At 49.8% G+C, this 25,060-nt stretch overlaps 1 protein-coding gene across 1 annotated transcript in view; it reads right to left on the reverse strand.

Moving 5' to 3' along the window:
* Nucleotides 1-25,060, reverse strand: part of NUAK1 (NUAK family kinase 1) — a 72,707-nt gene that overhangs the window by 11,798 nt on the left and 35,849 nt on the right. Inside the window, exons 3-4 of the mRNA XM_037067836.1 lie at nucleotides 10,856-11,007; nucleotides 7,951-8,016 (exon numbers count right to left, since the gene is read on the reverse strand). Coding sequence (XP_036923731.1) covers nucleotides 7,951-8,016; nucleotides 10,856-11,007 — 218 coding nt within the window. The remainder of the gene's footprint in view (nucleotides 1-7,950; nucleotides 8,017-10,855; nucleotides 11,008-25,060) is intronic.

The raw sequence follows: 25,060 nt of genomic DNA on the forward strand, positions 1-25,060 counted from the left end.
TGGAGGTAGCAATAGTCTCTACCCCTCAGGGTCATGGTGAAAATGAAACAGCGGGATGTATGTGAAACGCTCAGAACAGTAACGGGCCCAGGGCTGAAGCTCAAGAAATGTCTGCTTCCCCCCTTTAAACCCATAGGGGTAACTTTAGTAATTTCATAATACTCATAACAACACTGGTTTTCCATTTAAGGGAACTATATGAGGCTTCTATTTCAAATAAATACGATTTTAAGAAGTGAACTGAACTGAAAATGTTAAGTAGAATAACACAGGAGATACTAGGAACAAGCAGAATCGAAGAAGAGAGCAAAAGAAAGACATTTGGGGAATCTGGGAAAGCTAAAGCATGGGGAATAATGGCTTTAAACATAAAACAAAAATAACCAAATCCCCTCAAGGGTTTCAGCCTGAAAGAGCCCTAATAGATGAGCTGATCCTACCCCTTGCCTGCAAGGAAAGCACGTGGAGGTCAGAGGACGTAAATGTGCTGCTGAACGTCGCAGAGACAGAACCACGGACGAGCACCAGGTTCCTCCGGACCCGCGTGCTTTCTCTGGAACAGAACATCAGCTGGGTAAGAGAGGGCCTCTCCACCAGGGAGGAAGCTGAGCTTCGCCTTTACAGTGGTATTTTGCTGACACACTGGTCCCCTGAGGGGAAAGGTAGCTACTTTGCACTGTGTGTGTTTGTGTGTGCCTGGTGACGGACCGTTCCGCTCTGTCCCCACACTGCGTTCTTGCAGCCTGGACTCTGAAAAAGACGCGAGGAAGTCAACACTCGCGCCCTTAACTTGCGGAGTTTTTGTCGTCACTGAGCCTTTCTAGAAGTGTGCCCTGCTGGTGAAAACGAGCGTGAAAAAGATAAACTAGGAAAAGATGATTCACATTTCGAAAGCATTAACCTGACTACGACGTGGCTGAAACTTGAAGACACTGTGCTGGGGGAAAGAAGCCGGGCACAGCACGATAATGATATAATTCCATCTACATGGGGTACACAAAGTCATCGAGTCCCAGTAAAATGATGGTGTCCAGGGGCTGGGGGTGGAGAAAGGCGTGGGGAATTGTTCTGAATGGGCAGTACGGAGTTTCAGTTGGGGAAGGCACAAACGTGCGAGTGTACCTAATGCCACTGAACCACACGGCAAAGAGTGGCAAACTTTATGGCACGTATATTTTACCATTTAAAAAATGGATTAACCCCAAGTCACACAAATAGTGGCTGTGAGCTCACCCAATAAAAAAGTATCAGCTTGCTGATGATTAACTCCTGGGAAAGGCTGCTGATGGTCATGACAAGATAAGCGATGGCCTGACGGTCAAGTGCAATGTCTAAGAGGAAATGCAGCAGACTGAACAGATCAGAGGTTTAGGAGCCAGGAGGGCCTGGGGCTAGCCCTGGGCTGAGAACCCCTAGGTGGTTGGTGGGACCTGCCAAGTTACTCCATTTCCTTATCTGCAAAGTGGGAACAATAAATAATAGACTCCATCACATTAAAAGTGTTGTAAGGATCAGAGAACACTCACGTGAAGCCCTGAAGTAATCCTAGTTCCAGCCGACTCCAAAATCACAGCTGTTATGATAGTGCTGATACGATAATACTTAACATTTTTTGCTGGGCAAGACACAGTTAGAACTGAGAGCACTAGGCCACTGCCCACCAAAGACCTGAAGAAACTGTCACGATCCACTTCTGAAATAAGCATGAGAGGCTGCACCGCATGAGGGTCTGCATTCAAATCTCAGCCTCAACTCTTCCCAGCTCTAACTTTAGGCCCATTAGTCAACCCCTCCCTCTGCCACTGAACTCCGAGGACCAGCAGCAAGGGCAGGGGCTGGGAGCGGGTCAGCAACAACATTGCAGGCCCCGCCCATGCCAGGCCTACTGAGTCAGGTTGCATTTTAACGAGATCCTCAGGGCATCTGTCAAACATTAGTCACTCTGAACCTGGGTTTTTTTCATCCATATGATAGGGAATGATAATAATGTAACCTACTTTGCGGGGCTGATGTATAATCAAATGAATGATGGATGGAGGCCTCACACGGCCTCCAGTAAATGTCAGCAATTACAACTTTACCGCCTCTGAGTCTTGGTTTCCTTCGCTGGAAAATGCAGTGCAATAGAAGCAACCACATGACGTGGTGAAACCAAAATCAGATGAAATGAGATCATGATAACAACAAAAAATAATGACAACAGCAGCATCGCTACAGGCCAGGCGCCGTTCTGTGGGCACTACATATACTAATGTATTAAATCCTCACAACAACCCTGTTAGGAGGGTACCATCATTATCCCCATTTTGCGCCTGGGGAAACTGAGGCCCAGCATGGAGACATGCGTGGCCGGAGACGTGGAGGAAGAGCCGTCCTGGCTGTAAAGCTCCCATCAAGGAGAGTTATTGCTCTCAGGTGGCCGAGGAGGAAACAGCGTTCTGCAGAATTCTTCAGGAAGACAGTGACCCCACAGAGGAAGACACACTCCACAGCTCCTTTCCGGCCTTGGAATTAATGGCTGTGACTTTACCCATGACAGCTTCACTCCTGACGAGTCAGGAAGTGAAGGTAGCGAGTGGAACAGTGAGCAGAAGGGAATGGGGTCGGCTTTCATCTTCTGAAGATCTAAGCTCACACCATCTCTCGAGGGAAACTGGAAATGACCGACTCCAGGCAATCTAGGGAAGCTCTTAACTCAGGGCAGCTACGAGAAGCAGCCTATTGGGATGCTAAGGAGCAACCGGCCCCAGCTCAATACACCATGCGACCCCAGCATCCCTGTGCTTGGAGAGTCTCTCCCAGGGACAGCTGGACACAAGCCACTACAGACAAGGTGAGGCCAACTGAAGCAAGGACCAAAAAGTGTCCTCATGTGACGCTTTCTTGGAATCAGGGCAAATCTGGGTGGGAGCAGTAAAGGGCAGAATTTGTCAGATGCCTGGTCGATGGGGTGGAACAGCCTTAGCTGTGCAGCCACCCCCATCACTCAGTAGATGCAGGGACCTCCTCATGCGCAAGGTGGGAGGAATCCGACAGTCTAAGAATCCAGTGGAAGCAGGCACGGGGGAGGTCTGGCTCTGGGCTTCTAGCAAAGGCTCAGTAAAGCTTTCTTTCGTTTCTGGCCTCCTTGCCCTGTTCCCGTGCTTGCTGTCCCCTCCCCTTAAAAGACCATCGCACTCCTTTCTGTTGAACTCCTACCTATCCTTCGAATCCCAGTTCCATCAACACTTCCTCAGCAAAGGCTCTCTGGCCCATCCAGCTTAACAGGCCCGCCACTCCTGCTCAGACTTCCGCAGCACACTACGCAAGGCACCATGAGGCACACAGCAGGGCCATCTGTCTCTGCCAAGGGACAAAGATCAGAGAAAGCTTCCTGGAAGAAGACACATTCAAGCTGAAACTCAAAGGACAGACAGCCAAACAGCAGTGGGAAGAGCATTCTAGGCAAAGGGAGCCATGCGTACAAAGGCCAAAAACTCCAGAGAAAGCATGGAGGACGTGAGGCGTTCCAGTCCCATGGGACAGGCCTGCTCTGAGCACCCTGGGTAAATAGTGCCTCCTGTTCTCTAACGGAATCCTGCATGGACTGCCTTCACTGCCAGACAGTTACGTTATGTATTTCTTTGTTTATTGCTTATGTCCTGAACTGAAATTCTAAGTCTGTTAGGGCAGGTACCTTATCACCCTCATTCACCTCTGTATCCCTCTCATGACCCCTGATGGCTGAGGGTGTAACAAGCGCTAGATTCTGAGTTGCAGGGAGACAGGGACCTGGCTATCGGGTTCACTATTAAATTCCCCGCATCCAGCACAAGGCTGGGTACCCAGTAGGAACTTAGCAAATATTTGTGGTTGAATAAATATTGTCTAGAGTAGAGACTCGATTTGCTGAGTGAATAAGTGCAGGAATGGATGAGTGAATGCAAGCACGCATGGGTATCTATGTATACACGCGCACAAATGAACAGACGAACAAATGAATGGATTAGGTCACACATGAATGCACGTTCTCACGTCTGTACACTCCAAGCCCAGAGGCGCCTCTCTTAGGCCGTCTCACTTGGTCTTGTTAAGCTTCAGAGGCTTCTATCTCGCCTGCGCCCTAGCCATTCATAGCTTCTTTTCTCATCCACAGCAGCTGAGTTTCCATTGTCACCGGGGGCAACGGGCCATTCCCCCCTCCCCTGTGGCCCTCTATCCTGAGTCCCGGGAGCTCTCCGAACTCCCGGCCCTCTTTGAGGAGGTCAGCTGACCCCAGTGCCTGGACCTCTTCTCATTGTATGGCATTTTTACAGGAGCCTCCTATGGGAATTGTCGGCATTCCATTCTCCCAGAGAATGGGATGTGAATCTGGCCCGTTTTTATTGATTGCAAATTAGTGCTACACTGGGCGTCTATTTTGGTAGACATGCTTCTCCGCCGAGTACGGAATGCGACCCAAGGAAGCACATTGCTCTCATTCTTTCTGCTGACTGACTGTGTGAATATTTTTAGAAGCCACACCCCCTTGCAGCGGCCAGATAAGTAATTCCTAGTGCCAGACGTGCTCTTTGCAAATCAACATCAGGCAGGGAAGGGGAGAGAAACAGCTGCATGGCTCACACCACACTGCGGGGACCTGTCACAAGTTTAAACCAGTAGCATTTTCAAAGGGTTCCTGGACCAAAGCCCCACACCCTTGGGATACAGAGGATGCACCCACACTTAAAGACACAATAGGGGGCTCCGAGAGGCACCTCACTGTTCCCATGCCATTGGTTGGTAATAGGCCATCAGTGTCAATGGTCCCCCGGTCCAGGCACTGATGTCACGGGTTCTCTCCAACCTGGGGGCCAGCCCGAGGCCCTGTGTCTGTGCCTGCCTGCCTTTGTCCCAAGTGCCCTTTCAGCGAAATGCTGACTCAGGAAGAGCTGAGCACATCCAGCCGGAAGACAAAATCAACGCCAGCTGAAACACATTTCTAAAAACTTTGGAAGTGGGTGTGAGACGATGAAAAAGAGAATTTGTCTGGAAGTCAAATGTTTGAATTCTAATCCCAGCTGTCATCCCTTCCCTCCCAATCACACAGCCTCGAGAGCACCTACTGTGTGATGAGCACCGTGCCACACTCCACCAGGGAGACAAAGACACAATAACGGAGTCTCGAGACTGATTCACCGTGTGTGATCCTAGGCACATCACTTAGACTTTCTGGGTGAAAACGAGGGGCTGGGAAGTGACCCTGGAGGTCCCTTCAAGCTGTAGGACTCTCAAACCCTAGCAGCGTTCTTTGAATAAGCAGACGGAAGGACCAGTGTCAGAGAAAGGAGGGCTGGTTTCCGTTTGGGATGTGCATGTGTGTTTTTCCTTGATAAATGCCAAAAGTTAGAAAATCTTCAGGATTAAGAATCCTAAAGATATGACCAAAACCTTAACTTCTGTAATGAGCTATTTGTCTGCTATTTCCCTACCAAATAGACATGGATCCTGAATGGAAGGACTTGGTCTCGGGGGCCGGCAGGTGCCCCAACATCGTGGCTCTATTGCTTATGCCAGCGAGCCATTCTCCTGGGCTCCTGCCTATTGTTCCCAGCACAATCGCTTCAGAATTGTAACCATTCTTCTCCACTGGGCAATTCTATGACTCCCTAGGAAGCTATGTGCCTTATCATTTCTGGAACTACATCATGGGAGCAAGAGGTCACACTACTACAGAAACCAATCCCCAAGCGACAGGCTCACATTCCAGGCCTTGTAAAGGCTACATTTAGCGCTGAGAGCTCTGGGGGCAGGTGGAGGGAAGAATCTGCAGGCAAAGTCACCAGGGTGGATGACACAAGCCCTTAGAATGTGCCCCTCAAACCAGAACCCAATTCTCTAGCCACAGCCTGACCACCAGGTACCTTCAATTTCCTCTCCAGTGGCCAGCAATTTAAGCAGGTTCTTTGGACAATACGAGTTAAGTGCTAAGTGCTGTGACCACATAGTGTCTAAATTCCTTCGATTTGTCATTGACTCGCCGGGACTAGACACAGGGTATGGCACACAGGGACTGCTCAGGAGATACTACTCCTTGGAAAAATGAACAAATCGACAGCCATCATGAGAGAAGGGGGCTAGCATCTCTACAGACAAATGAGGAAACAGGCTCAGACAAGCAATTTGTTTATCCAAAATTAGTAACAAACAGGGCTGCAATTCGCACCCAGGCTATGCAATGTCAAAGTCACTGCTCTTCACCTTGACTCACTGCACAACGCTCAGCAGTTTATAAACTAACCACACAGCATCTGATTTACTCCTCAAAACAAGCCTGTGGGCATTGCTGTCAGCCCACTTCATAGTCGAGGAAACGGGGTGAGGTGGATTTCCCAATGTCAAGGGTAGAATTTTCTAAGTCTACATCTAGTCTCCTTCTCGAACATCCCAGCCACTTTGCCAGAATTAGAGGAACCCTGAGATTTCACTTCCTGTTCCTAGAGGAAACTGCTTTGACCAACTGTCCCCTCTTTACTCTAAGGGCTACACAGAAATAGATGACCACGGCCCTGGCTGGTGTAGCTCAGTGGATTGAGCACGGGCCTGCAAACCACACGATTGCTGTTCGATTCCCAGTCAAGGCACATGCCTGGGTTGCAGGCCAGTTCCCAGCAGGGGACTCACGAGAGGCAACCATACATTGATATTTCTCTCCTTCTCTCTTTCTCTTCCTCTCTAAAGATAAATAAATAAAATCTTTAAAAAAAAAAGAAATAGATGACCACGGTCAACCACTTGCAAGAACAAGACGTCACCAGACATGGCTTCCAGGGGCCTCTCAAAGGATGATGGTGACTAGGGATGTCACCACGATCTAAAATCCAAATGCCAAAGCAGCACATTTCCTTCCAATCAAGGGGACAGTTTCCCCCCAACGCACCCCTCAACTCGGAGCAGCAGCAATAAGAACAGCAAAAGAGGATGATGCAAGGTCATTCCCAGGCTTTATCTGGGGACCAGGGATGAGGCACTAACGTCACCAGCAGCTAATTAGATGGATCCCCCTGGTGCCGGGAGTCCTAAGGCCATTTCATAATGAAACCCGTGCAGCGAGCTCCATTTATCTTGAAACCATATTTGCTTATTTTGCAGATGTGATCAAAAGGACATTCGGAGTGCTCTGCGGGAGGCCCTTGAACCCTACCGGCCAGGAGAGCTTTCTCCAGCCCCGCAGCAGCCAGCAATAATACTCTCCACAAAAGTAAACTTCGTCACGTGACGGGGTGCTCTTCCCCAACAGCGAACACTGCCGTCACCTCTATCAGCCTCCCAGTCCCACGGCAGGTTCCGGGGATGGGGGGGGTTGGGAGGAAGAAGTAGGACACATGGGGTGGGAGTGACAGAAAGTGGCGGGGAAAGAGTCCCAGCTCTAAGATAACTTGGGACCCTGCTGACACATCAAGCATAGCCGTTCAGACTTGAGTTCATGAGTCAGACAGACATGGGTTCAAACCCCAGCTCCACCACCTACCACTGTGTTACCTTGGGTAAGTTACTTTAACTTCTCTGTGCCACTGTTTCCCTGCCCGTGAAATGACGTAAATAAGAGGACCTGTCTCGTGGGGTTCTTGTAAAGATCAAATTGAAACCCTATCAGACAAATATGATTTGAAATACCTATGCAAAGTGTTATTGTTTCAAGCGTTACTTTTATGGTGACAGTTATAGACCGTGAACTTGCTGAGGACAAGGACTGTATTTCAGTCGCCTGATTATGCCGGCATGAAGAAGAATGGCATGTGGTTAAACACGAGGAACTGCTCACTGAATTTAATTGTTGGAACTGAGGACTCGAGCCCAGAGACCTCCCTACCCTCCTGCTAGGAGGGTAGAGAAACAGCCGCCTTATTTCTAGGCTGTATCTGGAGCAGCACCAGCCCTACCGATGCCGCCCCAGGCCCTGCATATCCCCCACTGGGGCGAGAGGTTTACCTTAATATTGCAGTTGTCATCAAGCAGTATATTTTCCAGCTTCAAGTCCCGGTGGACCACACCGTTCTGAAATGAGAAGACAGGCAGGGGACTGAATGGAAGCGGATGGGACGAGAGAGACGAGGAGGAGGAAGGCGGAGGCAGAGCCCTGGGAGGCATCAGACAGACGAAACAAATGCCCCAGCCCGGTGGTCTCTGCCTCCATCCTTCAGGGCTGCTCTCCCTGTTGTGAAGCTCCTGCCAGGGACCAGGGACAGAAGAACATTAGTCACTCGCTGTGTGGTTAAGGGAAAAATGACTGGAATCCATTCTCCCCCAGAGCCTGTAAAACAGCAGGGGTATCCTTTGTCGGAATGTCATTCCACTGTGTGAAAGCAATATAGTCCCAGGCGGTGGCACAGTGTCTGTCTGTGATGGGATTCCCAGGGAGACGCAGATTTCGCTGCTGGAGACTCAGAACGCAGGGTCCACAGCCCTTGCTTGTCTGTCTGTCTGTCTGTCTGCCTGCCTGCCTGCCTCCTCAATGCTGGAAAGAAGCCTGACTCAATCTATTCTGACCCATGAAGCCAATCCAGATCTGTTCTGAGGATAACGAAGGTGCTCTCATGGGTATTTCCTAAGCAGCCAGGCAGGAAGATTTTAAAAGTCCCCGTCTGCTCAGCATCTCTCAACGTAGGTGAAGGGTGAAGGTAAGTGAGGCTGGTGAGACCGGTGAAGGTAAGTGAGGCTGGTGAGACCGTAGCCACCAGGTTGACCAAAACAGGTCGCTGCCATACTGGGTGACTTTTCCATTCAGGCGAACTCTGGCAAGGCAGGCAGCTGAGCTGCAGTGACAAGCAGCCAGCCAGCTGAAAGGAGAAAAGGAGTCGTCAGCCAGTAGGCTGTTGGCTTACACAGCAGTAACAACTGGTGTGCTTAGTTCTCTTTGAGACCCTAATGGTCTTGTAGGGGGGCGGGTGAGCATGGGAAGAGGGGTGGAGCTGAAAGAACTATTTGGGGGCCGGGCAGATAAATGGCAGGGAGAACGTTTTTAACATCATTCAGCACAAAGGACATTTACAGTCAAAGCTGCTCTTTTAAGCAAATGAACTGGCTAGAAATTCTTTATCTTTCAGTTAAGATTTCCTGAGTTCAGAATCTGCCTGTTTACAGTCAGTTCTTTATTCTTTCCCTTTCCATTTGACAGTTCCTGACATCGCCAAAAGCACTGACTGTCAGGAGAGACGGAAAAAACATGCATTTCTGCGACTCTTTCTCTAACCCAAACCTCCGAGGATGTGTTTTGAATTCAGAAGTGTGCAGACCCAGGCTCCTGGAGCAAAATACAAGGCACCTGATTCTGCTCAAATGTTGGGGGTAGTTCATTTATACTGTTGCATTCCTGGTTTTTCACAATAAGATGGGATGAGTCTAATAAAGTCCCATACACCAGGAACCCAAGTATTCAGACACATCAAATAATAAAAATGCGGTCTGTAATAATTCCTGATGGCGCCTGATGATAACATACAAAATGTTGTATGATCTGTATCATCACGGGCTTGAGTCAGCAAGGAGTCAAATAGCGATCACATGGGTTACGGGTTTTAGACCCGAATAATCATTTTCTAGTTACTTCCAGAGCCACTGGCAATTCACCAGAACGCTTGACACACTGAAGACCCCAGAACGCAGCCATTTGTATGAGGCCCCTGACTGTGTTTTAGGTGCTGTGCTGGATTCCATCACTGTTGCACTCAAAGCGAGTGTTCGAGGTATGACAGTTCTGGCGGGAAGTATCAACAAGAAGATTAGTGGCATTAATGGCTGAACTGTGGCTTGGAATGACCTGGTACTTCATCTCCTTCTCCAGAGGCCATGCATGGTTGCACTCGGCCGTTTACCAGCGCCTCCCATTAGGTGTCCGGCAATAGAATGTACCTGAGCACATACAACCAAACCTCAGTTCTCGACCTTCTTGGGCTCCCAAACACTTTGGTCCTCGACCAAGTGGTTCACAGAAGAAAGGTCTCGGTTGCCAAACAAAATCTCAGGTCTCGAGTCTCTACCTGACAACCGTCTCAAGCTGACACCTGTGTGATCAGCCCTGTGTCTCTCAATCGACAAACAGAGGAGATTTGGTTTTCAAACAAATCGCTTTTTGAACGGTTTTCCAGAATGAATTAAGTTCGAGAACCAAGGCTCCACTGGGTAACCCCTGTGGGCGTGATCAGTACAACAAATGGTACCAAGAGCATGAAAGGTTCGGAACCTATGACCCAGTAACGGCACTTCTAGAATTTCTCTTAAGTAAATTATTCAAATGAGAGGAAAAGGTTACCAGAAGTTGGAACCAGCTTGAAGGCCTAACCATCACAATAATTGCAGAGAATTTTTAGTAACATAGGAAAATGTGTATATTATATACTAAGTTAAAAAGCAGGACACAAACTATGTAAAAAGCATGCAATGTGTTGCTCCTGGAACAGAGAGAGGCCATTGGTGGAAAACTGGTGAAATCCCAGTGAAATATGGAGTTTTGTTAATGGCAACATATGAGTGTTGATACACTCATACTCTAGCAACTTACTACGCTGAGACGGGATCACAGCGTCAGCCAAGTGAGTGGTACGTGAGAACTCTCTTTACTGTCTGGGAAACTGCTATAAATCTAAAATTATTCAAGATACGAAGTTCAAACAAAAAACAAATGGTAAGGATGGGAGACTGGAAAGAAACAAATAAAAAGTCAATAGTGGGTTGTCACTAGATTCTGGAATCATGGGCAGTGGTCATTTTCTCCTTTCCATCGTATAAATTCTCCGTAAGTTCTACAATGCACAGACACCCCTCCCTTGTCATGTGAAAGCAAAATCACGTGACGCCATGAAAACCTTCTGCGGCCAAGCTCGGGCCGGGCCGGTACCTTGTGACAATAGTGAACCGCCGAGACGATCTGCCGGAAGAAGTGTCTGGTCTCCCTCTCGCTGAGGCGTCTCCGCTCGCTGATGTAGTCGTACAGCTCCCCTTTGCTCGCGTACTCCATGATGATCACAATCTTGTCTTTGTTCTCGAACACTGCGGGGGGGACAGCAATGGACACACACCCTGTTTATCCAACAAGCTCCCTTATGACTGCCCAGAGTGCAAGGGAGGAGAGCAGAGATGTCACCGAGCGTGGGGCGGGGAGAACGGCAACCGGCCAGGATGCAAGTGGGGCCATTCAACATCACGAGGAGTTGGGCGAGACTTCCAGCCAGGTGGACACTGACATCATCACCACTGTTACTGGACACACCTTTGTCACATTAAGGGAACGTGTCTCTGAGGGTCCCGCTCCCCTTACCATTCTCATCAGCCCGTCCCACCAGACCAGAGCCCCTACGGAAGGGATGATGGGTAACAACAAACACAAGCACCATTAATTAACCATTTGATATGGGCCAGCTACCCAGACCCCGAGCTACTCTCACCCAAAGTGGGTAGCTGATCTCATCCCCTCTTTGCTCAAAACCTTCCATCTTACTTCAAATAAAACCCCAGGTTCCGAGTGTGGCCCACCAGGTCCCTACAGGATCAATCCCATGGACGCTGCTAAGCCCTATTACACATCTGTTCCATGCATTTGTTTATTTTGTCTCCTCCATTAGAATGTAAATGAGGGCTGTTCTATTTCTTTCCCTGATGTATCCCCAGCACTCAGCATGCTGGTTGCTGGAAGGGCTCAGTTGGTGTTTAACAAATGAGTGCACTCAAAACTTCATGGATGCCTTCTGGACAACTACAGTAAACAATTACATATCACTACATGCTTCTCACTCCCCAGCCCCGATATTCTCGAGCAGTGCGTGATGTTCAAACCCTGCTCCTCGGCATTCCTAGAGCTCCAGGCAGACGCCCAGGGGCCAGGCGGGGGCCCGAAGGACAGGCTCTGGGTCCTGGCACTGCCTCAGCCAAAGGGACTCCATCGCTATGTTTCGTATTTTGGTCCTTTGAGATGTCGTTTGAGCAAAGACAAAGTAAATACCGTATTTTTTAGACTGTAAGATGCACTCTACCCCCCCACCACCACCACCACCACCAAATTTGGGAGGAGTAATGGTTGTTAATGGTGCTATTGAGTTCTGTTTACATTTACATTGGTGAAATAATATGTGATTTATGTGATTAAATATTTTACCACATTTTTTGCTTCAAATTTTTTTCCTATTTTCCTCCGCTAAAATCCAGGTGCGTCTTATGGTCCAAAAAACGGTAAGAGTTGTTTTTGAAATCCATCACCCCAAACAAACAAACAAAACGGAACAAAAACCGTAGGCTACCCAAGGCCCTCCCTGAAGGACCCCTGCACACCTCCCTCCATCCTATCAGCTTCTATCATTCCCTGGTAGCCCGCTGTGCCCGCCAAGGCAGGACTGTTTGCTGATTCTCACCACCTCTCTCTCTCTCTCTCTCTCTCTCTCTCTCTCTCACACACACACACACTGCTGTTTCCCACCTCTGTGCTCTTCCCTCCGACTGCTACCCGTCTTTCCTGCCAGGGAAATGCCAGCTCGTCAGTCAAGAACGAACTCAAACACGGCCCAACTCTGCTTCCCTTCTGCCTCTCACCGTGCTCTGGTCGACACCGGCATCGCAGGACTTTCAAACTCCATGATTTTATTCGCTGGTTTACATATCCAGCTCCTCTGCCTGGGCTTCGAGAGGTGAACTCTCAAAGGAGTTTTGGAATGAGACACTGCTCAGTAGGATTCCTGCAGGTGCCTCTTACTTGCTGTGTGATTTGGGGGATGTTGCTTGCCTTCTCTGTGCCTCAGTTTAGTCAACTGCAAAATGTGCATAATATTAGCAAGTACCTCTTAGAACTTCTGGGAGAATTTATTGACACTAGGTGTGTAGCTAGTAGCTGTAGCTGTAGCTGTAGCTGTTACTGTTCGTATCAGTATAATTGGATCCCAGGCCCTGCCACTGAAACACACACACACACACACACACACACACACACGAACTGAGTTAAACTGGAATGTGCCCAGGCCTGGGTCCCCTGGCTCCCACACCTTGTCACTGGCTGCTAGAAGTTCAGGCCCTTTCAGTTCCTTTATGGCTCCTTCAAGTCCAGCCAAACCTCTCTGATAAAATGAAGGGGGGAAGGAGGAGGACAGGGAGGAGGAAGAGAGAGAGAGCAGCCAGATAAAATGGGCTGCTCTGCGTCTGCTGGCGTCGGTGTACCCTGCGGCTCCAGCTCCTACCAGGGATTTCAGCCCGGTGTGCACTTTTCATTAACAGCAAATTCTGGAAACCGGAAAAGCTGCCTCAGGATGCATGGCCCGGGCTCCCACAAGGACAGTGGTTGTGGGAGGGCACAGGGTTTTCTCATTTTAAAAAGAATGGGGGAGGAACGGAGGAGGAAGGTACTTCTATAGGAAAAGAAACAAGGAGTTCACACCCCAAAAAGCCTGATGCCAAAGACAAAGGAGGTGGAAGCCGCGGTCCCTTCAGTGACTGTCAGAAGGTGAGGGTCACCACCTCCCACGAAACAAAGAGCTGCTTAGGCGATGGGCTTCTTCCCATCCCAGCTGGCTCACTCAGCGTGGGGGAGACACAAACACAGTTCAGTTCACCACACTTGAGTACGCCAAACATTACCAAGCAGCTTCCATCACTAAGTCCTGCCGCTCCTCCCTCCCAAATAAATCCCGACTCTGTCCACCTGTCTCACATCCCCAGCCACCCCCTGCTCCAAATCCCCATCCTCTCTGATCCCCTGTCTTTCACTCTTGGCCCTCTGCTGGCTGCATTTGGAGGGGCCTGGGGGACAGTTCCCCGGACCTATTCCATGGGCCCCATGCCCCGTGAGACACTCTGGAGGGAAAAGGTGCTCCACAGTCAAACAGAGGTAACATGTTCGGAAAACACTACTTGATCATCCTTAGACAGTTTGGCTTCTTTAACTCAAGGATCCTGCAGGTTGATTTGGTCATTTCGATAATCCCACTGAAATCCAGAGGAATGAGCCAGGAGCCAGCGCGGGAGGCACTGCATAAATGAGATGCTATCTGAGTGATACAATCGGCCCCTCACTGCTGCACGAGGGGCTGGTGGGCAGCCCAGTCAGAGAAACATCCGAGGGGCCGGCCTGGCTCTGGACCCTGGAACCCCACCCCCACCCCTCCCCTAGGAAGCAGCCGGAGTCGCGTGGTCGAGGTTCTGCTTGTAACTCTGAATTAGCTAAAGGCAAACAACAGTTCTAGCCTTGGAGCACCAGGGTTTCACCCAGAAGACCACGTGGTGTCCGTACTGGAGCTTCTCGAGGCCCTCCTAATAAAAGCAGCACCTCTGAAGGTGTACTCTGTGCGGGCACCCTGCTAATCGCATTCTGCGTGAATTATGTCCTGCGGCTTTGGTCCTTCCCGTATCCCCACTCAACTGATGAGAAAGCCTGGGTGTGGAGAGATTAATCAATAACTGCCGTGGGCCCGGGGTCTGTGTGAGGCACAGCCAGGCCTGAGCCCACCCCACGCAGGGTGGGCTCTGACGCACACCCCATGCTCTCAGCCACTGGACTAAAATTCACATGCAATAACCCCCCCGAGCCTCAGTCTCCTCATCAGGCAAGTGAGCCTAATGGTTCCCTCGCACAGTTACGGGGCATTCAGTGAGCTCCCGGGCCCAGCGTCCTCAGCACAATGCCTCGGCCAGTGCTCAATAAATGGAAGCTATTCTCAGGATTACTTCACCTGCCTCTTAGGCAGCTCCAGCAAAACAAAACCCCAGAGCTTGCCTCTCCTCACCAGCATTGCTCTTTAAAACATGGCGTGGCTGCCGCAGAACCACAGGACTTTCACGCAGAAAGAACCTTAGAGATCAACTATGATTTTTCCAGAATGGCCCCGGATATATAATGTATGAGAGCAAAGCCTTGGGAATCTGTTCTGAAGAATGACCGGCTTCCGCATCCTGGGTGCAGGGCCCCTTGCCCGCAGTCAGGTCACTATCAGCAAGGCGACGGGACCACTCTTGGCCATTCTGTGGCCAAAAGGGCTGCTTCCCTTGGGCACTTTTACCACTGGTTATTTATAAGCCCAGAAATCTTGTCTGTGTTTATGTTATTAGTCACTAAGCAAAAGCTTATTTTCCACCAGTTGGGAAGGGTTTCCTTTCTGAAAAATGAAAGCCTGTGTCTCTTGGCCAGACAGTTTTACCCAGAAGCCTGGTGGCTGCAGAGTGGTAAGGAAAACTATGGCCCTTGACATGCCAGGCCCACCAGGAAAATGAAAGCCCTGAATAGAAACTCAGCTCAGCCGGAGTCAGCCCACAGCCCTGGGGCCGTGTCCCTCTGGTGCAGGTCCGGGCTCTTAGCACAACAACAAAGGTGTATGAAGCACCCCTTTGGGTGGGAAGAGATACTACAGGAAGTCTTCACGAGACTGAGAAGGGGCGGAGCGTCTGGCCCAGGAGCAAGTGCCAGGGATTAAGAGAAGAAAAAGATAATAAGAAGGGAGCCGTCAATGCCACACAGCGGCCCGGAACGCCCACAGGGAGCTCAGGGAGCTCAAACACACATCACCCATAACAACAAATACATCGAACAAAGAACAGGGTAGCATCCAGGACCCTGGACCTGTGAAGTCGCCCACGGCTCCCTTCTCCCCAAGAGCCTCCCCAGTGACCGCCCCTTCCCTGGAAGCCTTAGTTGTAATAACAAGAGTTAACATTTATCGAGCGGTGACTGCGTGCCATGGATTGTCACACGTAATACTAACAGTCCTATGAGACAGGTATTAAGACAACTCCTGCTCCGGAGAGAGGGAGCCAGCACTCAGATGAAGAAACGAGGTGGCCAACGCCCATGCCCCCTACATCACTCCCCCTCTCCCCAAACACACACATACACACACATCATGAATATCATCACTATAAGCCAACAGCATAGATCAGATGGCATTTCAAGTTTCCTACAAATGGAATCATGCAGGACAATGCCTTTTGTGTCTGGCTTCATCGGCTCAACTCTGCATTTGTAAGAACAATCCACCTTGTTCCACGTTGGTTGACCCTCGTTGCTACTGTGTTCTCTCCATGTTGCTAATGTTATCCACTCCACGGCTGACTGACATTTGCAGTGCTTCCAGGTGCGGGTCACGATGGGCAGTGCTGCTGAGAACATCCTTGTTTACGGCTTTTGATTCTCATCCTCATCCATTTCTGTGGGGTGGATCCTCACTGGATTTGACCCCAAATCTGTGTCACTCAAAAGCTTACATCCTTGCCCCAGCCCCCCATCACCTCCCTCCATCATCCACTTACTCTCCTTACATGATACTCCTTGAAGATCCTCCTTCATTATAGAGACCCAACATCACGATCTTTTCTAAAAATGCTCTTTTTTCAGCCTGTCTGAAGCATTTATCTGAGCGTTTTGCTGTGTGTGAAAGGGCAGGCAAACACAGCATAAGACACCGTGTTTGTCCCCCAGAGCTGCTATCCAGTTGAATACAACCCGAACTTAACAAGTAAATCAAGCACTCGCCTGTACCATACAGACTTTAAATGCCTAGAAGGTCAGAAAGACGGGTGAGGTGACTTGAACGGGCCTGAGAAGATTTCTAGAGAAAACAGGCGCAGCACTGACCCCTGACAAGTGCGAGGGTTCTCCCATTGTTTCAGCCTGTCCCCAAATATCCCAGCTCTCTTCATCTTCTTCTGCTTTCCACAGAAGGGCCTTCTCCACAGACACCAACTTGAATTGTTTTTGTTTTCTGTTTATTTTCCATTTCAAAGGAGAGTGGGGACTGGTTGCTATAGCAACAGCTACTTCTCCAAAGTAATCCTGAATTTCATCAGATGTTCAATTTGACAGCCCAGTTCTGCCTTCTGATTTGTCTGGCTTTCACAACCGCATTAATTACCCAACTCCTAATGATTCCCTCCTGTCACCCTCGGGGTGAGTAACACAACTGTACAACTCGGGAATATGCGTATTATAAAGACAATGCCCTGGCCTGGGAGAAAGGCTGATGGTGAGCAAGGCGCGCTTCGGGTTTTAACCATCATCCACCAGCCATTTCAGAGCCAAGTCCAGGAGGCCGTGTAGGAAGACGATGGGCTTGGGAAGGGAGAGGGTGGGAATCGATTTACAGGATACCCTGGGAAGAGCAGCTTATGAAAGTGGAGGACATCCTTCTGGTTTACATGTAACCTCAAGAAAGGAAGATTAGTTTGTTGGTTTTAAGCAAAAAGACCAAGGGCCTAGAGTGGACCAGTCTGAATTCCCTTCATGCTTTTGCCTGCTATCAACTCCATCTCCCAAATTAGTTCCGGGAAGCTGCCATTCCCTCCATGGCGTGCCGCCCCACCGCCCCACAAACAGCACTTTTATTACTTTCTCAAAACCTCAGACGGAAATACCAGTCCACTCCTCAGCAGTGCTTTTTTTATTAAAGGTCAGTAGAATCCTCAGAGAAAATCACTCATCTTTCTTTTCAGAAATGGAGCGATCTTTCCTTTGCAAGAATTGTCCGCCACCTAATTACATCATTTAGTCACTACACGATTCACTCCTCAAGAGTTTCCTCCTAGCACTGAATTCTAAACTCCCCATGGGCTGAAAAGGGTCCTCTGATCCCTAGAGTCCAAAAGCCCAGGGCAGTGAGAGAGAAAATTCAACTGAACTGGCAACACCCACTGCCAATGAGCTGGTCGGAGTGGGGACAATGTCTTTCCCAGTTCGGACAATGAAAGGCACTTTAGTTCACGCATTGTCTTTTCTTAAACTAAAACTCTTTCTAGACGTTGTTGGTTGGCATGTCCAAGAACCACTGCCACCCACTGCCAGAGTGGACGCCACCGAAGCCAGAAGAAATGGTAAGAAAGGGTGTAAGTGTCCTGCAAAAGACAGGGGAGCAGAAGGCTTGCCAAGAGCCGCTTACTCCTGCTAAGTCCTCCAGTGCTATCTGGGGGCCCAACAGCCACTCCTGGGAGGACAGAGGGCAGGCATGGCCAGAACAGAGAGAGGAGCGGCATGGGAGAGAAGATCAAAGGTTCCACGCTGGACCAGCCATCGGACTCCACCCTCCTTCCACAAGCACCCCTGGGCTTTGAGGGGATGGGCCGTGTCAGCTGTCATCACGCACCCAACAGCTAGGCCCACAGTCTCCCTGACCATTTGCTCTAGTGCTCTGTCTCAGCCTTTCTGTCACACATACACACACGCACACACTCATATGTACACGAACTCACATGCACACATACTCACACAATCCTGAATCCAAGACAGCAGTGACAATTGATCAGAACATCTCCCCAGAGAGAGACGCTAAGGCTCTGTTACTTGACCCAGTGCACTTCTGAAAGAGCATGCTCCCCCAGTTCGGGCACTGAAGGGGACAGAAATCCGTCCCTCTGGGATGGCCTTAGTCTTCCCGTCCCCCCAGAGGGCTTTGCTGTGGGGCTCTTCCCACCCTTGCCACCAGTCAGAGTGGAAAAGCCCGGCCGATGGTTATCACACCTCTGCTTCCAGCCACCAGACGACATGACCCAGCGTGCAGGGCTCATCTCGTCAACTCTAAATCCCGGTCCACATCACTGGGCAAGACAGAGCCTGACTCCCAGGGCCAGGCTACCTGGGCTCAAGTCCAGGCTCTGCCGTCTACCAGCTGAGTGACCTTAGCAAGTTACTTCGCCTTTCTGTGACTCGGTCTCTTCATCTGTTGAAACCAAGACTGTCCTTATTGTAAAGATTATCATAGCACGCAACAGTAAGCGTACCTGTGAGTGTTGGCCTGCTAACCTCCTATTATTTGGCGGCAAGTATTATTTGAAGAAAGAACAGAGGAGACGCGCATGGATTAAATGAAAATTTTCAAGGACATGTATTGGCGGCATCTGCACCTGAGATTATATATGTGTCCTTGAGGACAAAGGCAGGATGGGAGAATGCAGGAGACAGGAAACTAGCACTCAAAGACAGCAAAGCCTGAGGTGGAAGCAAACCTGGATCCCTTAACTGAGGTCCACTCCTCAGTCCCCAGTGGTATACAAAGCATGGGTCTCACAGACCGGTACCTACTGGAGGAACCTACTGTTAGAGATCAGGGTGGTGGGTGGGACCTCGTCTATACTCTAGGAGCCTTCCGAAATGCAGGCTGCCGACTGCCTGGTGCAAATTCACAGAGCTGTCCCCGTTAATTCCCAAAGACCCTATATTAGATGACGACATGGTTCTATTTTTTTCCTTTAAAAATCAGCTATAAGTCCACATGGTATTATTTGAGGCACTAGGAAATACTGAATTCCAGGAAACCCAAGAGGGTGAGGCAGAACAACCAGAGAGTAGCATTCGTTTTTACTTGTTTAATTTCTAATCTCCAGCCTTCAGGGAAAAAAATGACTTGGGTGTAATCAAAAGAAAACAATGAAAATAATACACTTGAAGGTCAAACAGCTAACTTAATAGGAAACTCATAGCAGCGTGGCTGGACGGACTCAGAGCGCAAGAGCTGGTTCACGTGATTAAACATGAAGACGATGCTCTGGTGCCGTGTTTTTCACGGGCCGAGTCCTTCCCTTGCATCCAGTCTGCAGAGTCTCCGTGTGGAACTGGTGAATCTGGCAGCCCAGGCAGCGTGTTAAAAGGCTCAGCCATTTGCCACGGGTTCAAAAGAGTAAACACAAGCATAATTCGCCACTTTGCCAAGTTCAACAAACTGCTTCATGGGGCTCTGCGTCCCTGATGAGGGCAGCAACCAAACGGATCAGCAAGTAAACCCAAGCCCAAAGGTATCGCTCCCTGCTCACCGGTGACGGCGGCCAGACGCCANAATAATACACTTGAAGGTCAAACAGCTAACTTAATAGGAAACTCATAGCAGCGTGGCTGGACGGACTCAGAGCGCAAGAGCTGGTTCACGTGATTAAACGTGAAGACGATGCTCTGGTGCCGTGTTTTTCACGGGCCGAGTCCTTCCCTTGCATCCAGTCTGCAGAGTCTCCGTGTGGAACTGGTGAATCTGGCAGCCCAGGCAGCGTGTTAAAAGGCTCAGCCATTTGCCACGGGTTCAAAAGAGTAAACACAAGCATAATTCGCCACTTTGCCAAGTTCAACAAACTGCTTCATGGGGCTCTGCGTCCCTGATGAGGGCAGCAACCAAACGGATCAGCAAGTAAACCCAAGCCCAAAGGTATTGCTCCCTGCTCACCTGTGACGGCGGCCAGACGCCAGACACACGTTCTTCTCTGGTGTTCGCTGATGACAAATGATCAGACCAAGGTGAGTTTCTGCAGACGGGCTCTCTTTCCCCTTAGTTGCAGGATTAAGTCCGTATTTCTCACCTTGGTCAATTAAATCTAAATCCCCGGAGGAGAGGCAGCGGCATCGGCATTTTTTATAAACGCCCCGTGGGCGTCTATGTGTACCCAGTGTTCAGCATCACCGATTTAGGCAGTCTGGTCTCAACCCTCTCTCTCAGCACCTCCCACGAGAAGTTTCCACTCAGGCCAGAAAGGATCTCTGAGCGCCCTAAAGGTCAACCGCATCAGGAAGAATCAGTACCAGCTACTGACCACGTAGCCAGCGCTGCACTTAACAACTTTACACATTATCTTAGATAATCTTCCTACCCTGATGCATAGAGTAGCAAGCTACTGGCTGTATCCTATAAACAGATAAGAGGGCTGAGCCTCAGAGAGGTTCAGTCACTAGCCTAACATCACACAGTAGTGACTGGTTGAGCAACTGGCTCATTCATATCTAAGCCTATTTGGACAATAATTATATACTCGCCCTACTAAACCAGTCCCTGGAATGCAAGCATTCAATAAGTTTTTGCAGAAAGAATGAGTGATTGAATGTATAAATGACTAAGTGGGGGAACGAATAAATGAGAACAGTAAATAGTATTAATAACCCATAGACCTTGTTAGATCAATTCGGCTAACCCCTGTCCTTTTTTTTTCATTATCCTCACCTGAGGAAATGTTTTCATTGCTTTGAGAGAGAGAAGAAGAGGGGGAGAGGGAGAGAGAGATGGAGAGAAACATCGATATGCAAGAAGAACATCAATCAGCTGCCTCCTGTATACACCCCAACTACGAACGGAACCCGCCACCTGGTATGTACCCTCACCAGGAATCAAACCCACCACTCTTTGGTCAACAGGACAATGCTTCAACCAACAAAACCACACCAGCCAGGGCTCATGCCTGCTTTTTAAACAGGCTAAACCAGGATTTGCTTGCTGCCTGAGAAACCTGTATTAGGACACGTGAGCCTGAGAAGAAAAACGTAAACAGCTTCCATCATAGCTATTTCCAAATAATTCATGCCAGCAACGCTGCCCTGCTTTGGTTTCTGACCTGCTGAGCAGGGGTTTCTCTGATACAGCGGTTCTCCAACTTGAGAGTGTGAGGAAACACTGGGCCCCAACCCCAGACTTTTGGAGTCAGTAGATTTGGGTGGGGCTAGGTGATGCTGATGCAGCCCGTCCTGGGCCAACCTCTGAGAACAGCTGTTCAAATGCATGAATAGCTGGTTTATCAGGGTCCTGCCATTCTCAGGGGGCGTATTTTCAGGGGCAGCAAAGTTTCTGACCCGTGGACTTCTGCTGGGTCCTGTGGAAACATCAGCCCCCTGGCCATAAGCGAGGCGGGAGGCGGAGGCGGGAGGCGGCATGCCCTGTCCGTACAACAGGCCTGCACTAAATAACACAGCCCGAAAGCTGTGGGCTTGTCCACAGATCCTATCTCTCAGTTTCTCCTCTGCATCTCCCACTGGATGTTCTGAGCAGTGATTTTCACCAGGAGGCCAAAACATTATCCCCTTCCAGAAAGATCTACCAGAATCTCAGGAGGCACAGGTTGCTTGAAAAAGCATATTGTAACATGTACTCCTAGGAAGATGAGAATAATTTTAACTGATAGTAAATTCATCCCAAGTGGCTTAATGGTAGGAATTCGGAGAATATTCTAGAATACAGACTCTTTTCCATCTTCTCCCAGACAGCAGGCTGTAGGCTCACAGGGCAAGGGCATGAGACTCACATGCTTATGTTTGTTATTTTTAGAGAAACTCTTCCAAAGGCAAAAGATCACAGCTGACAAATGCCACAGAGCCCGCCTACTTTGTCCCAGAAAGCCAGGCTCCCGTAGAAGCCGAGAAGCCGCGACGAAAAGAACTGGTCGGCCAGTCTGGCATATCGCAGTGCGCAGGGCCTCACACAGATCTAATCTTGCAGGGCCAGGAAGACAGACTTCCAGGAGCAGAGGCCAAGGGCATACATAATAGGGAAGGCACAGGCCCAGTCTACCGCACTCCCTCCCCTTTTCCCTCTTACCTGCGGGACTGTTACCGGACAACAAGGTGCTAAGGTTCCCTAAATTACCGCAAGATGTTCATTCCTGTGGTTGGGCAGACAGGGTCTCCTAGGCTTTCAAAGGGGAAATGTGGAGAGGGGGAGTGGGAGACCGGGGGGACAGCAGGGTGGGGGTGAGACAACAGGTCTTTGATGTTTGAACTCCGATCCTGAAATCAGAACCTGGGGCAAAACCTGTTTTTATCTCTTCCATCCTCCGAAACCAAGTTGAAAGCTCTGGTGGGCACTTCCTTTTCAGCTGCTCGTTCCATATTGTCAATTACCTCCCTGCTGAGAGAATGGGATTCCTTTGACTGGAAACAGGGGTCTGGCTTGGAGATGGTGCCAGAGATTTCTCCCTCCTCACTCTGGATTAGGTTACCCTTCACATCCCACCCCAGAAGGTGTGTTTCCACCCTCTTCCATTGGACTGAGCTTTAGAAGCCAGCTGGGGTTTATGTCAACAGAGCCGACAGATTGGCAGGGTAATCACCTTCCTCCATGGGCAAACAGGAGAGTAACCTCCCGGGTCTGGTTGGTGATATAAACACTGGAAAGGAAGGATTTTTGAGACTTGGTGAACAGCAGCGTGGCCTCGGCGAGGTCGCAGATTGTATGGGCCTGCAGGTATTATGAATAATACGTAAATAACATATTTCCATGGACTGCTGTGGAGGCAACATGTGCCCTGGGAGTCAGTGTACTGGGTTTGGGGCCCAAGCTTCCTCATGCAACATACGCAGAAATGTTTTGTAAAGTACCCATAAATATGGGATCTAACGCTCTCTCGCATGTTTATGACAGCAATCTCTGTGAAGGCCAGGAATTCTACTCATCACGGGGTCTAGGACAATGTCCCCAGTCAGAGGTCCCTGCCCATCACCAAATGACCTGGTGGGTTTTCTGAGCACCAGCCTCAGGAGGTACCTGCCTGGGTTTGACTCTCAGACCCACCACTTCTTAGTTGGTGTAAACTTGAGGAAACCTAAATTTTCCTTACCATAAAGCAGGGGTGTTCACCATTTGCGTACCATGGACATAAGGATTAAATGCAAGAATACATTTAATAAAAGCTCAAGGTAAACACTCAACAACTCCTAGCTCCTTTAAAGGGAACATTTATAAATGTTATTTCCCTCATCAAGATCAATGGCTTGCCCTCATTCCTGACATAAAATCCCCACTCCCTCTTTTAGCCAGTGTGACCAAAATGTGACCCTCTCCAACCTCCTCTCTGCTGCCACCATCCTACTCACTCACCCCCTCAGCCTCCCCCGCCTCTGTCACTTCCACCAGCCCCAGCTCCTCCTCTGAGCACCCGCCCATGCTGTTCCCTTTGCCAGCCCTTCCGAGGGCTCACTCCCTGTCCCATGCAGGTCTCAGCTCAAAAGTCATGTATCTGTTCACCTGTCCACTCACTCAATGTCAGCTCCACGGGGCCAGAACTTCTCTTGTTCACTGCTGTACCCCTAGTGCCTAGAACAGAGCCTGGTTTACATTAAACACTTACTTGGTATTTTTTTAATGAATGAAATTACCTTTTCTCTGGAACTAGTATTTCCATAATACCAGCTAATACAGTCCAAGACGGTGCCTTCCCCTCATGGAAGCCCAGAGCTCCCAAACATACAGGAGGTGCACTGTTGCTTTGTCATGCCTGCTGCCGTCACCATTGCTGCTGCGATGAGTGCGTTTAACCACAAAGGTCCTGCCTTTTCGCTAAGCAAATGAATGCATTGCCGCACTCAGCTAAGGCTCTTGACAGGCCTGTCAACCAACCAATCAGCTTTCAGAGAGAAGGTTTCCTTTCACTTCGTGAGGGGCAGAGAGACCAGCCCATCAACTCACTGACTGGGATCTCACCACCTTGCTGCCACCTCCTTGCCCCTACCATGCCCAGGGTTGAAAAGGACAGAAAAGCCCAGGCTGAGGGGGATGCCTGGGACAGAGAAGTTGGCTGCGGAGCCAGCAAAACAAGATGCAAAGTGAAAACTGCAGGACTGAGGCCTGGCAGGGGAAAAACACAAATGGAGTCAGAAGACTTGTTTGCTAGGGCCACCAACTAGCCACGACACCAGTGTTAGAGGCTGAGTCAGGTCGTCCCAAGTTCCCACGGGAAAGTCCTAACTCCCAGCACCTGAGAATGTGACCCTAGGTGGACACAAGCTCTTTAATGTGATAACGAAGGCTAAATGAGCTCACTGGGGGGGCCGTTAATTCAACAGGACTGGTGTCCTTGTAGAAGGGGGAAATTGGGACACGGACACACTCAGAGGGAAGATGATGTGAGGACACAGGGAGAAGACGGCCATCTACAAGCCGAGGAGAGAAGCCCCAGAAGAAACCAACCGGCCGACACCTTGACCTGGGATGCCCAGCCTCCAGGACTGTGAGACAACGAACCTCTGATGTTTCGGGCCCCCAGGCTGTGGCACTGAGCTGCAGTGGCCCTGGCAAACTCACTCACCCAGCAAGTCATTAACCACCCAGAGCCTCCGTCTCCACAACTGCCAAACGGGAATACCTGGCCTGCCGGCATCAGGATGCCTAACTTCACTCTCAGAAGGGGGTCTGGGGGGTTGGGGGCCCTGGGTGGCGAAGCAGGTGAAGCCATAAGACTTAAAGACTGGGGGGAGTCACGGTTAGAGGGGTAAGAGCTGGCACAGTGCCTTGGTCCGCCCCACTGCCCCCTCCACAGTTCTTTAGGGAGTGTGGGAGAAACAGAGTTTTGTGGGAGAAGAGTGAGGGAACAGAACAGAAACTAGAGGTCTTTAAGAAATCAA

The sequence above is a fragment of the Sturnira hondurensis genome, unplaced genomic scaffold (assembly GCF_014824575.4).
Source record: "Sturnira hondurensis isolate 20B ecotype Veracruz unplaced genomic scaffold, ASM1482457v3 Scaffold0017436, whole genome shotgun sequence".
Taxonomy (NCBI): domain Eukaryota; kingdom Metazoa; phylum Chordata; class Mammalia; order Chiroptera; family Phyllostomidae; genus Sturnira; species Sturnira hondurensis.